The 15,396-nt window shown below is 45.7% G+C and overlaps 1 protein-coding gene across 6 annotated transcripts in view; it reads left to right on the forward strand.

Moving 5' to 3' along the window:
• The window catches only part of FNIP1 (folliculin interacting protein 1), a 333,439-nt gene that overhangs the window by 287,291 nt on the left and 30,752 nt on the right, over positions 1-15,396 (forward strand). For all 6 annotated transcript variants that reach the window (XM_078653129.1, XM_078653133.1, XM_078653134.1 and 3 more), the window contains one exon: positions 9,072-9,240. In XM_078653129.1, coding sequence (XP_078509255.1) covers positions 9,072-9,240 — 169 coding nt within the window. The remainder of the gene's footprint in view (positions 1-9,071; positions 9,241-15,396) is intronic.

Below are 15,396 nucleotides of genomic sequence, written 5' to 3' on the forward strand. Positions count from 1 at the left end.
TGACCCAATTAATCCAACAGCACCCGCGTACCAGCTGATGTATCACCTGGTACAGGAAATGTCACTGCAGTGAATCAAAGGCCTTCTCAAGGTCTACTGACATACGCATGGCCTGACAGACTGCACCTTCAAATGCTAAAGGACGTGGTATAGCCTCAGAAGATTAAGGGAAGCACTGCGAGATGGAATTAAACTGTTTTGGTTCTCGTGTTATCAATGCAGACCTGTGGGGAAGCAGCTGGAGGGCCAGAACATTGCTAAGAATTTTGAAGTCCATGTTGAGCATGGACAGATGGCGGAACGCCGTGGTACAGGCACCCAGGATCTTAGTCTTGGGGAGTGGGATCACAATTGCATCTAGTGTGGACGCAAGCAGCGCTCCATGCTTTAAACAGAATACAGCAACTCCTGTTTTGGGGCAAGGGTCCCTGCAAACGTGGAATACAACTCAGCAGGCAGACTATCAGGACCTGGGGTCATCCCAGTAGCCATTTCCTTAATGGCGTACCAAGTCTCCTATGCCATCATAGGCCCCCTCCATGCTTTCCCGTGACTCGTGAGTAAGCACGCTCAGTGGCATTTGCCGCAGAAAGGCAGCCTGTGTCTCCAATGACAGAGCTTCTGGACGCCTATACAGTGTTTTGTAATATTCTTGAAACAAAGTGGTAAAGGCCGTGGAAGAATACAGAGTTATGCTGCCCTCTATAAGAATTTGTGTAATAAGGGCCCCACGGGCCTCCGGACGAATGAACCAAGCCAAATGCCTCCCCAGCTGTCCCTCCGCATCATGTGCTTTGGCAATATAGTTCTTATAATAATGACAGCGGAGACGTTCTAACACAGCATTATATTGCTATCAAGCCTCAAGGAAGTGGAGCGCAGCATCCCCATCGGATCCCAGTGCATTTTTTAGCTCCTGCAACCTGCCATCCAGAATCCATAGTTCCCCTCCTAGTTCACCTTCTTACTCTGACCGAGTGACTCAAACAGTGACCCCGAACAACCACTTTAAGGGATTTCTTCCCGACTAGGCCTGAGGAAGCAGAACCCTCATTGAGTTTGAAGTACTGGGCAATCATTTCTCCCAGAGAGTCCTGAAAACAAGCATCCTCTAAGAACAGTGGGTTAAGTCACCACATACGGATCTCTGGACGCTCCTTAACTGGACAGAAGCCCAACAACAAGGAACTATGGTCTTCGAGGGTGCGCCCCAAGTACTCTGTGTGCATCCCGTATTGACTAAGCCTTACCCTTAAGTAGGACATAATGTCTCTTCTGGTCAATGGTGGAGTGCATAAGCTCAAAGGGTGTCCCCGATCTAATCCATATCAATGCCCTGGAGCATAAGCGGAATAGGAGGTATTCTACAACTGGCCCCACATCTAAGCCTCAAGTGCTCTACCTCACTACCAGGTGAGTGGCCTGCAGCATAGCCCCCTGCACCCGCTGTTGCCGCAGATTCCTGCGGATATCATGGCATTTAGAGGTTGAACCCATCCCCCGGATATTCCAAGACAGAAAGGTTAGTGTATGACGCTTGTCCTGCATCTGAACAGATCACATGTGTGTCCACCGCTGGTCTCCCCGGCGGCTCCTAGCAACCAAACCTCCCCCATCCATACACAGTGCAAACCCCAGAGAAAAACTATAAGAACCTGAACTATGAACTCCCAGACCCAAGAGTAGCCCAGCAACAGCCGACCACCCAACATGTAAAATAAAAACATTGTTAGTAGAATGCCACCTCCAGTCACCTGGTAGGGACATATCTGAGAGAGGTAGGCCATGCTGTATAGTGTAATCTAATTCCGTACCAGCCCCTCATGTACTCACTCAGCGGGCAGGTGTCCCCGCTCACTTCCAGCCACAAGAGCACCCCTATCTCAGAGCCCTAGAGGAGATCGGAAGAAACCCACAGAGGTCACAGCCCCATGCTTGAAGCTCCTAAACGACCCCGTTTAGGGATGCGTAAAGAGCACATTTTGGCCTACAATTGCGCAGGTAGCACTCCTGAGGGAGAATGCAATGAGGATAGGCCGCTCTAGTTGCTGCAGGGGTCACCAGCGCAGAGGTTGATTATGGCACCTCTCTGGCCTAACGTAGTTTCAGGGCTGTGTTGGCACCATTGAAGCCCTGCCTAACTGGTTATCCTTCTTTTTCCGCGGTTGTACAATGGCAGTAGTATTACACCCAAATCTGAGTGGGTGGCATCTGTTGTACATGTCGGGTGCCTGGATGGTCTTCGGCTGCAAATCTGGACTGATTGGAAAGGATTATTTGAGGATCTTATACAGGCTGGCTACGTAGCTCACTAGATTTTGTTCGATGTGGCCACCATCTTGGCTTCAACCCCAAAAAAAGGAAAGCTGTCTGTTGGCTAAAAGACCGGTTGTCAGCTTATTGTGGGCTTAGAGCCTGCCGTCTGCTTACTATTGGATGGTTTTGCTGTCTTTCATTTACTTGCTTTTCCTTTGTTTGTGTTGGCTCTCCTTCCTCTTAATGTGTTTATCCCTCCACTGAGCATGGGCACATTACTTCTGTCCTTGCACTGCTTTTTTTTCAAGCACAGCCTTTTTCTTTTGGGTTAATCATTCCATGAGAGTGCATGTGTTTTTCAGCTGTATGCCTTGTGTACTTCTCTCCCCTGGCCGCACTCCGTGTGGCTGTCTGTTTCTCTTGTGCTGCTCTCCTGCCTTTTCCACGATGGTCTCTCTCTCTCTCTCTCTCTCTCTCTCTCTCTCTCTCTCTCTCGCCTGATGCTTCTCCCCCCCACCCTTTGTGTTGCCTTTTGATTCCCACACCCTCTCTGATGCTTCCTGACACCGCCCTCTGTGTTGCTTCCTGAAGCCCATGCTCTCCGTGTTCCTACCCACCCACCCTCAGTCTGTTTTGCTTCCCCCTGCCCAGCTCCTTTGTGATGCTTCCTCCACCAGCGCCCTCTTTGTTGCTTCCCCACTCGTGCTTAAAAACATTTTTGCTCTCCCTATATTTTTTTATTTATCGGGCTGACTCCGTAATGTTCGAGGCATATGAGCTTCAGATTACACACTATGCCTAGATCGCCACCTAGTGTTGGGCCCGGATGTTTGCAGTTGTTTTTGTCCTGAAAAGTCTCTGGAAGTCACGAGATAGGGGACTCCTCCTTTGTATTACACTGCGCATGGGCTTCATCCTTAGATTGTTTTTTTCCGCCATCGGGCTCGGATGTGTTTCCTGCGCTCCTGTTTGGAACCGATTCTCCTTCGGCGCACAATCCTCACCCTTTTCATTGGTATTGTCTCGAACGCGTTTCCAATCTACGCGACTCTTCACAACTTCGAAGTCTTCGATTCCGGTCGTCGACGAAGGCCTTAGGGCCTACCTCGGCTCTATCTTCTGGCTCATAAAAAGGACGCCATTCAAGAAGTGTCCTTAATGTGGGTTGAAGTTTCCCCACACCGATCTCCATGAGGTGTGCAACCTTTGCCTCTCACCGGAGCACGAGGCCAGAGACTGTTCTGCTTGCGCGTCCTACCGCTCCAAGAAGACGATTCGGGACCGACGGGCCTGAAGAACCATGGCTCGCTCGTCATCTTCGATCCCAGACGACCTCTTCCAAGAGGGCGTCGACATGCCAGAACATGAGCAAGAACATGGCGTTGACGGCAACTCCGAGGCCGACGACTCAGACGTCGAAGACATCACTCCGGCACAGCGGGTCGTAACTACACACGTCAACCCCGACCCTTCCTCGACACTCTCCAAAAAGGCTTCGGTCACACCCTCGGGCCCGGGTGTACACCGAGACACTGTTTCCCATGCCCGACTTTGGGCTTGGCAAAGAAGCCTAATAAGCCTTTAGGCAAGCCTACTCCCGGTGCCGGCACACACCTACCGGCACCGAAAAAGAAGCCATCTTCCTCCTCCACGCCTGCTGCTTCCACATCTAAGCACTCTGCGCCAAAGACTTGCACCGGCTCCTCCGCACCAAAAACACACTCTGAGCCGAGCAAAAAATTGGCACCGAAAGGACCCGACTTCCAAGCCTCGGAGCCGAAAAAGGCCTCGGAACTGAACACACATTCCACCGGCCAAAGACCCTGCAAAAGAACATGTTTCAAAGCCAAGAGATGCTACCGGTTCGGTGCCGAAAAAGCCTACAGCACCAAAGACCTCAGCACCAAAGGATCTACCTTCCACAGAGGAACTGTTTCATTCAGATCCTACACAAAAGACTCTTGTTAAGGATCCCAAAACTGGTCGATTGACTCTTAGTTCTAAAAAACGACCATTAGACACACCTGCACCGGCTCCTCATCCTAAGAAGAAGGACATTGCAACCTCTCCTCTAAGGATACCTTCTCCTCCTACTCCACCACCTCTTCCTCTGCCACATCACTCCCCTACACCATCTCCTACTCCTTTAGAAGATGATGACAACGGGGATAACACCTCTGATGACACGGGGTGGTGCAGATAATGAGCCACTAGATAATCCTAGTCCTCCTGGCTCACCTGACCCTTGGGAAGATTATAGCACCCCAGACGTCCCTAACATGCCACAAGATGACATATACCCCTCCAGGCCTTCCCCACCAGAGGAAACTATGGGATTTAACCAACTTGTCCTTAGGGCTGCCCAATACCATGGGGTTGAACTACACACTGACCCAGTAGAAGAGAATTTCCTTATGGATACCTTTGACACTACACAAAAGTCCACCTCAATTCTACCCATGCTTAAAGGGGTCATTAAGCATGCGCCAGAGGACTTCAAAGATCCAGTCAGGGCTCAAATCATCAACCCCCGAAGTGAGAAGAAGTATAAGGCCGCCCCCTCAGATCCAGTCTACATTAAAGGGCCTGCACCACTAGACTCCCTTGTAGTCTCCAACGCACGCAAAAGAGCCAATTCCCAAACATCAGGCGAGGCTGCCCCACCAGATAAGGAGTCTAAACTCCTGGACGCCTCAGGCAAACAAACGGCATCCCAGGCAGCAAACATATGGCCTATTGCCAATACTCAGGCACTACTAGCAAGGTACGACAGGGCACATTATGATGAGTTAGAATCCATAATGCAGCACCTTCCAGACAAGTACAAAAATAGGGCCAGCAAACTTATACAAGAGGGTAAAACTATCATCAGTACCTCTATTCGTTGTGCCCTAGATGCAGCAGATACTGCTTCAAGGGCAATTAATACCAGTGTCCTTTTACATAGGCATGCCTGGTTACGCTTTTCAGGATTCAAACCTGAAGTCCAAAGTGCCATCCTCAATCAACCCTTTGATGAGCAACACTTATTTGGGCCTAATGTGGACTTATCTCTTGAGAAAATGAAGATGGATACGGACACAGCTAAATCTACGGTAGCCTTGCAATCGCAAGCTCCCAGAAGCTCCTTTTGTCGCTCATCACACAGAAGCACCACCAGAGGCTACTCCTCATATAGCCCTCTACTTTTTACAAAGCCCCTGTCCAATTCACCTTCAATAGGGGCTACCAAAGAGGGGGTTACAGGGGTAACAACAACAAAGGGAGAGGCAAAACTAACAATTCCCGCTCTGTCTCCACCCCTGCCCAATGACTTCCCTCCACTTCCCCCACCACATTCCACGCCAGTTGGGGGAAGTCTACAACAATTCTTTCCAGTCTGGACCAACATCAGACAGGTGGGTGCGACAAATAATTCTATCAGGTTACTGTCTCCAACTAACATCTCCCCCTCCAAACATACCACCCAAACAGTGCCCAATGTCACAAGAACATGTGCTTCTGCTAAGGCAGGAGGTAATATCCCTCCTACAAAAAAAAGCAATAGAACTAGTTTCACCACATCAACAAAACAAGGGAATTTACTCCATGTACTTTCTTATCCCAAAAAAGCACGGCTCTCTAAGGCCTATTCTAGACCTCATACCACTAAACCTGTACATACAATCAGACCACGTCCATATGGTCACACTCAAGCAGGTAATTCCTCTCCTTTTACAAAACAACTTACTTGCCACTATAGATCTCAAGGACGCCTATTTCCACATTCCCATTCACACAGCTCACAGAAAGTATCTCAGATTTGTACTGGACAGTCAGCACTATCAATTCAAAGTACTCCAATTCGGAGTTACAACAGCACCAAGAGTGTTTACCAAGTGCCTGGCGGTGGTAGCAGCATACTTAAGAAGACAGCACATTCACGTCTTCCCATATCTCGACGACTGGCTCATAAAGGCCAGCTCATGCAGTGTGTACAACACACTCACACCACCATCCAGTTACTCCACGACTTGGGGTTCACAGTAAACCACACCAAGTCCCATCTGCAACCGTCTCACATACAACAATATCTCGGTGCCACAATAAACACCTCAACAGCGCTAGCTTATCCCTCTCCTGCCAGGATAACAAATGTGCAAGCTCTTCTAACAAAATTCCAACTGCAACACTCTCTTCCAGCTCAAGTGTTCATGCAACTTATAGGAATGATGGCTTCTTGCATATTCATAGTGCCTCATGCAAGACTACAGATGCGTCCTCTTCAAGAGTGCTTAGCACGCTAATAGAACCAGGCTCAAGGTCAGTTAACAGACCTAGTGTTGGTAGACTATCGAACTCAGCGCTCCCTGCAGTGGTGGAGCACCAAAAACCTTTCCAAGGGGCTACCGTTCCTAGAGCCAGTTCCTCAAATAGTCATGACAGTGGACGCATCGCGCTCTCCGGATGGGGAGCTAACCTACAGCAGCACACCACCTGGAGTTACTAGCCATATTTCTAGCCTTAAAAGCATTCCAAAAGCAAATATCTGGCAAAGCTGTCTTAGTCCACACCGACAACATGACAGCCATGTACTACATAAACAAACAAGGAGGGACACACACTCTGCAACTCTGTTAGCGCTGGAGATGGGCTATACCTCTAAACATTTTCCTCTTAGCCGAACATGTTCCAGGGGTACAAAACACCATAGCTGATCTGTTAAGCCGTCAAACACAACAGATCCACGAGTGGTCACTTTATCCACAAGTTCTTCAACCGTTCTTTCAGATGTTGGGACAACCTCAGATAGACCTCTTCGCCACCCAAAAAACACCAAATGCCCAAGCTTCACCGCCATCCACACCTGCTGTCCAAAGGCAATGCGATATGGATGAACTGGTCCGGCAAATTTGCGTACGCTTTTCCACCTCTCCCACTCATTCCACTAGTGGTGCGCAAACTACAGCAACATTCCCTGACTCTCATACTAGTTTCTCCAACTTGGTCCAGACATCCGTGGTACACCACACTGCTGCAACTTTCTGTGGGACCGCACCAAAACCTATCCCTGTCTCCACGCTTCCTAACCCAGAACCTTGGAGAGATCAGACACCCGGACCCAGCTCTGCTCAACCTAGCGATCTGGCTCCTGAGGTCCTAGAGTACGGTTACCTTAACCTTCCCCCTGACTGTATGAACGTTATTAAAGAAGCTAGACGTCCCACCACTAGGGCATGTTATGCAGCCAAGTGGAAACATTTTGTAATATACTTTCATAACAACGACATCAATCCTCTAGATGTCTCTATTCAACATATCATAGGATACTTACTACACGTCCAAAGATGTAACTTAGCGTACACATCTATTAGACTGCATCTTGCTGCCATTGCAGCATACCTACAAAATAGAAAACATCTATCACTTTTTAGAGTACCCGCCATAAAGGCTTTTATGGAGTACCTCAAAAGAATAATTCCTCCCAGAGCACAACCTTCACCTGTGTGGAGTTTGAACATTGTTCTCACACGGTTAATGGGACCTGCCATTGAACCTTTACATAAATGTGAACTACAATTCTTAACTTGGAAAGTTGCTTTCCTAATAGCTATTACTTCTCTAAGAAGAGTTAGTGAGCTACAAGCATTGACCATTCAAGAACCTTTTCTGCAAATGCATCATAATAAGGTTGTTCTCCGAACCATTCCTAAATTCCTTCCAAAAGTCAATTCGCCCTTCCATCTCAATCAATCTGTAGAGCTGCCCGTATTCTTCTCGCAGCCACAAACGGTCGCAGAAAGAGCTCTTCATACCTTAGACGTCAAAAGAGCATTGCTTTACTACATAGAAAGAACACAACCCTTTCGTAAAACTAAACAACTTTTTTGTGTTTCTCACCACCACATAAAGGCAACCCCATATCAAAATCTGGGATAGCTAGGTGGTTTGTCAAATGTATACAGATTTGCTACCACAAAGCTAAACGTATGTTATCTGTCGCTCCTAAAGCCCATTATACAAGAAAGATAGGGGCTTCAATGGCATGTTTAGGGAACATTCCCTTAGATGATATCTGCAAAGCAGCTACATGGTCTACACCGCACACATTCACAAAACACTATTGTGTAGATGTGCAAACTAAACAACAAGCTACTGTGGGCCAGGCTGTACTCAAAACACTGTTTCAAACTACTGCAACAGATACCGGTGATCGCCGCTAAGGATGGGTACTGCTATACAATCTATGCATAGTGTGTAATCTGCAGCTCATATGCCTCGAACGGAAAATACTACTTACCAGTATGCATCTGTTCTTGGCATGTAGAGCTGCAGAGTTACACACGCCCACCAGCCTCCCCGGCTACCTTTGTCTGTTCCAGTATTATCTTACTTAGGTACAGCTTACATGAGCATCCTTCCTGTTTCTTACAAAACTCCATAACTTCCCTGCTGGCGAAAAACAATCTAAGGATGGAGCCGATGCCATGCGCAGTGTAATCCAAAGGAGGAGTCGCCTATCTCGTGACTTCCAGAGACTTTGCAGGACAAAAACAACTGCAAACATCCCGGCCCAACACTAGGTGGCGATCTGTGCATAGTGTGTAACTCTGCAGCTCTACATGCCAAGAACAGATGCATACTGGTAAGTAGCATTTTCCTTTTTATAAAAGTGATTGTGTCATAGTGGCTTTTTTTTTCTTTAGCCATGCAAAACTTAATTGGGGATGCTGTCCAAAGGCATGATATATTGGCTTTGCCAACACTTGTTACTTTAGCTGAGCTGATAATTCGCATCAAAATGTTTACAAGCGTCATATATATATTTCCTGCAGGTCAAAGTTAATTGATATGAACTCCGTCATGCCCAGCATTGCAAATTTTGGCAGATCACTGCTAGCTGGCTACTGCTCGTCCTATGTTCCGGATTTTGTTCTGCAAGGGATAGGAAATGATGACAAAATAAAACAAAGCTTGATGTCAGACTTGTCACATGCTGTGCAAGTAAGTAATATTGTATGGTATTTACTATGTTTTTAATATGTTTAAAGCAGTACACGTTTTTTTCAGTTGGTTGGATTATTCAACACAAGTGGGACCAAGACCCTTTTTTAAAATAAGCATTGTTTAAGCCAGTATGTGCTGAATAAAACATTTATAAAAGCCTGCTGCAAAGTACAAACAAAACAAGAAAGGGTTTCTTTTTGTTAACATTGTGATTCTATGAGGTAACACATTTTTGTTGATTCAGCCTATTTTGATCTGTGAAAATAGATCCTTGTGCAGTGCAAGCCCTCCATACTAGCCAAAATGGTACAGCAAACAGCCATTAGAATGATGACATTTGAGTGGAGGGTTGTGTACAGCTGAGGAAACGGCAGGTAAGTGGCTCCTTATGGGTGACCCCCTAGAGAGTCCTAACCATAAGGATCTTCACTCAGCAATCCTTTGACTCGGTGATCCTTTGCCTGTTCTCCTTCAGGTACCTGTGTAGAACCCCTTTGCAGTTGTCTTTCTTTTTTGCACTGCATATGGTGTGACATAATGTGAGCTGCGCTGTGGTGACTGCCCTGACGGTGGCAGATTAGTGGACCTTTTTTAAGGATGTGGTATTCATACTCTCAAGTACCTCCAGCTGTCACTTGCAGCCTGACTTGAAAGACTTACTGGCTAGTGTGGCTTATAGGCTCTGGAATAGTTGACTTTACAGATTAACCCACCTGAACTTAAACCAATATATCTAGTGCTCACAGCTGAAGGTTCCAGGCTAGATATTATTGATTATGATGTTCATCAAGGACGTGTGCCAAAGTCTTGTTATTTCATATAGAGCCCATAATAATGTGCTGAATCGCAAAGGCAATCAGTGGCTATTTGGCTGTCACTCATCAGTGAAACATATCCTCCAGGAATATATGACGCTACTTAGCATGCCATTACTTCGCATGCTTGTAGTGCGATGTTTTTACATCACATCTACCATTACTCCGCATATTTTTTATTAGCAAACCATTACTCCGCAAATGCATTAGTAAAATTAGAAACTGCTTTTACTGAGCAGTTAATTACTTCGCAGACCACTACTCCGTAAATATGTACCATTTTTTTTTGTGTGTAAATAAAGTAACCTAACCCCAAAGACCGTATTACAGGGAAATAGGGTTTTTGGGTGGGGGAGTATTATTAAATATAGTTTTAATATTAATAGTTGGTTATTAAATTTAATAAACTTCTTTTTTTCACATTTTTTTCTTTTTATAAACACCCAAACACTTTGAAAGGTTTTTAATTATTTTTCTAACTTTTAATAAATAAACACCCCTGCACTACGCAAAATACAAATTGCAAATACACTACACTACATAAACTTTTCATCACTACTCTAATCCCTTCAACACTACCTTTAGCACGACCCCACCCTATGCCACAGTCATGCCCCTACACGCAAACACTTCCCTACACGTCCCCCTGACACTACCCTAAACCCTAAAACCCTACCGTACACGACACAAACACTACACTACCCTAAAACACTACCCCCAGTATGACCCTACCCGTAGCTCCAGTCCGACCCCTACACTGATAACCTACCCTACACAACCCCCTTACACTACCCTAAACCATAAAACCCTACACTACACACACTACAACACTACCCTAAACCCTAAAACACTACCCCCAGTACGACCCTACCCGTAGCCCCAGTCCGTCCCCTACACTGATACACTACCCTACACAACTCCCTTACACTACCCTAAACCCTAAAACCATACACTACACTACACAAACACTACAACACTACCCTAAATCACTACCTCTATCACGAACCTACCCCTACTACCAGTCCATCCCCTACACTGAAACACTACCCTGCACAACCCTCCGAAACTACCCTAATCACAAAAAACTACGCTACACTACACAAAAACTACAACTCTACCCTAAACCCTAAATCACTACCCCCCAGCACTCCCCTGACCCTACTCCCGGTCCATCGCCTACACTCAAACACAACCCCCTGACACTACCCTAAACCCTAAAACACTACCCTACGCTACACAAACACTACAACACTACCCTAAACCCTATAACACTACCCCCAATACAACCCTACCCCCGTTCAGTTTCCTACACTGATACACTACCCTAAAACACTACACTACATAAACACTACCCTAAACCCTATAACACTACCCCCAGCACGACCCTAACCCTACTACCAGTCTGTCCCCTACACTTAAACACTACCCTACACAACCCTCCGACACTACCCTAAACCCTCAAACACTACCCTACACTACACAAACACAACCCTAAAACACAAGCCCCTGCACTACACTAAAACTAAAAAAACTACTACTCAAACACCCTTAACAAAATACACACTCCCACTTACCTCTCTCCTATTTGCAAGTCCCGTCGTAGTAAAATAATGCGGAGTAATAGCATTTGCGAAGTAACAGAATGCTATGTAAAATCATGAGAAGTAAATGGAAACGCAAACTAAAAAATGCGTAGTAATAGCACTTCGTAGTAATGGTGTGTTACCATCCTCCAGACAAAATTCTGAATGTAAGCTGAAGGTTTCATAACAAGAATTGGACCAAGTTCTGGAATGCATCTTTAGCTCTATACAACAAGCTAGAGAGGAGTCCCGTTTCGCCTAGAATATACTATGTGACCATAGTCTACATAGAAACCTGGATAGGACCCAATTTACTGAGGGTTAATTTGACTAATTCTTGTTAATCTCTTCTAGTATTAGTTATGTATAAGGTAATTTACAAGCTAACATATTACAGTCTAACAGTAATCTGGTGGCGTAAGTACATGCTTACCAGAGGACCTCTTGGTTTATATTGAAGTTTACAAAGCTGTTACTTGTTGATTTTGGGAAATGCCCACTAGGAAAATCGGTCATTAAAGAGGCTTCTCAGTAGATTAATCATCATAAGGTTTCAAAGAAGCCTCTACTTTCATACAAAGTGCTAATTTCGTGAAAATATGTCGTATTATCCTGGGTACTTCTTAGCACTCGTTCTCGGAGCAGAAAGTTAGAGTGGCCAAGACTAATGGCAACTTTAGCAGAACACTATTGAATAACCTTTTCATTCCTTTGCCGTGTTTGTTATCTGCATTTTTAAGCAATTGTAACTAATGCCCTACTGTTAGAATGGAATAGGAACATGTGCTTGAAACGGTGGCACCAAAACATACCCCCAGACCAGTGGTTCCCAAACTTTTTTGACCTGTGGCTCCCCTGACCTAATCGGCAGTTGGCCGTGGCTCCCCACCATTTTTTTACCGGTGGGTGGGTGGGTGGTGTGTACCTCCTGTTATCTTCCTTAAAGTATTTGGGACGCAATGAAGGTATTATATTGGTTGGAATGCTTGAATTATTAATCGCATCCACTGGCAATCACTTTGGCTGCATCCCAATCCATCATTTTTTCCCCAACAGAGTGCCTGGTACCCTTATTTATGCCAGCTGCTGCTTTCAGTACCTTTTGGTACTGAGACCCGCTCTGAGAAAATGGAACATTGAGTTTGGTCTGTCGTAATCAGTATCCCCAGCCTTATTTTTCCACTAAAAATGTCTGTCCTTCCATCTGTGTGCCCATCTATATCCAAACATATTCAACCATTTGCACACCTATCCACCATATATCCTTCCGTCCATCATTCCACTCATCCATCCCTCCATCCACCCTTTCACTCATCCATCCATTATTCATCTACCCACCCTTTCACCCCATCCATCTGTACAATCATCCATGCATCCACTTTTCCACCCAGCCATCCATTCACTTACTCATCCATCCACCCATTCACTTACTCATCCATTCACCCAGTCATTTATCCTTCCACCCATTCACCCTTTCAGTCATTCATCCTCCCTTTCTCTCTCCATCCCCCTTTCACTTATCCATCCATCTACCCACTCATTTACTCATCCATTCATGAATCCATCCATTGATCCTATTACTCATCCATTCTTTCACTCATCCAACCATCCGTTCACTCATCCAGCCATCCGTTCTCTCATCCATCCACCCTTTCACTTCACTCATCTATCCATCCTTTTGTCCATCTACCCCCTTTCACTAACTCATCTTACATCCACCCTTTCACTCATCCATCCATTCACCATTTCACTTATCAATTCATTCATCCACCCATTCACTTGCCCATCATCTACCCTTTCATTCATCCACCCATCCATCCTTTCACACACCCATCCACCAATTCACTCGCCCATCAGCTGCCCTTTCACTCATCCATCCATCCTTTCACACACCCATCCACACTTTTACCCATCCATCTACCCTTCCACCCATACATCTACCCTTCCACCCATACATCCATCTATTTACCTTTTCTCTCATCCATACTTCCATTCATTCACTCATCCATCCACCCTTTCTTTCATTATCTATCAATTCCCCCTTTCATTCATGCATTCATCCTTTCAGTAATCCATCCAGCCATTCAGACATTCCTTCACTTATTTACTCACCCACCTTTTCACATTATGAGCTGAGCCTTTGTTTGCAGAGTTGCAGGCAGAAGAGTCCCATCAAGAATGAACTACAGCAAGGGGTGGGCTGGTGGAGAGTTCACTATGCCCCTGCAGATAGGCAGACTGAAAACGTAGAAGTCATGCATGATGCACAGTGCCAGGATGTGAGGTTACTGTAACATGGTGTTGTTTCCAGGGCTTTAAGCGGTGTAAAAAACTGGGGGTCTCTTCAAAGGGGGTGTTGGATGTATTTAAGAGCGCAGTTTAAAACACCTAGGATAAAAATCTGCGCTTAGCATAGTGTTCCGCCTCACTATGTTGTCTCTGTCATTGCATCCAGATATATAATACAGCAAGTATCATTACACCTCAACAAGCCAGGACTATTGGCTTTGTCAATGGTTGCTAGTTCCTTAAAAAAAAAAAGCAGCAACCATGGCTTTGTTGAATACAATATTGAAAATACTTCTGTTCTAAAATGACAGGACAGTGGGAGAACGATAACCCGTTCTTTTTAACTTGTTTTCCAGGCTTCTTTGAATGGTGTTTTCTGACGTTTTACTTTTTATCGTACAGAATGCCCTTCTGTACACTGAGGCAGGAGGAGGCCACTACATGGTGTCACACCCCCAGACTGCCCCATTGTCATTCAGTAAGTGGCAATCAGCGGCATACTGACTGACAATGGGCGGGAGGGGCTGCTCTTGTTCTCCTGGAGGAGTGCGAGGCGCCTCCAGCAGCAGGGATGAGGCCTCTCACAGGGGAGCAGCGCTGCTCCCTGTGAGAGGCCAAAATTACAGACAAAAGGCCCGTGGAATTTACGGACGGTTTGTCACCCTAGTGTGCGCGGCGCCCCTGGCACCTCATTACGGCGCACCGGGGCGCCGCGGCGCACAGTTTGGGAACCACAGCCCCAGACGGATACAATTTGAGTTTTAAGGTTTACAAGTTTTGTATTCCGCGTTGTCACTTGAACAATTCTTGCAGGTACCTAATTATTGAGAAAGAAGAAAGTTGGATTGACTCATTTCTCTTGAGGTCAATTGGAAGTTCTTGTTTACTGTGTGAGACATTTCCTTTCGAGATTCCAATTTCCTCTTTTTTAATAAAGCGGTTGTCCTTGGCATGGCAGCATGCCTCTGGAGGTGGTATTGAGAACATTTGTAATTAAAAAGTTTGACTGTGACTTATACCCACAACCAGAGGGCTTCCTCTAACATTTAGAGGTTCAAAATTACCACTTGGCTAATCAAGTTGGTAGCATCAATGTTGAGTTGCATAAGGGAGCAGCAGATAGATAAGACAACTTGGGTGCAATACATTTATTTCTATACATCAGGTAATATTTTTTCCTGTCCATGTTTAGCAGCCCAACACATCATCCCTGAGCCTGCTATTCTGCCTACCATTTACACATCACATCCATCCATATCAACCATCCTAACATACACACATCACCCATACTATGCAACATCATACCACACATCTCTTCTCTTTCACATATAAATTTAAAAAAAAGCAATTCAGAGCAACATTCTTCTTTTATTTCATTTTCATTCATCTACCTAGGCTATCCTGCATTGTCCTCACTTGAGTCTCAGCATCTCCTGTGTTGTCACTCACTCAACAGACATCCTTGG

Source organism: Lissotriton helveticus, chromosome 7 (assembly GCF_964261635.1).
Source record: "Lissotriton helveticus chromosome 7, aLisHel1.1, whole genome shotgun sequence".
NCBI classification, from domain to species: domain Eukaryota; kingdom Metazoa; phylum Chordata; class Amphibia; order Caudata; family Salamandridae; genus Lissotriton; species Lissotriton helveticus.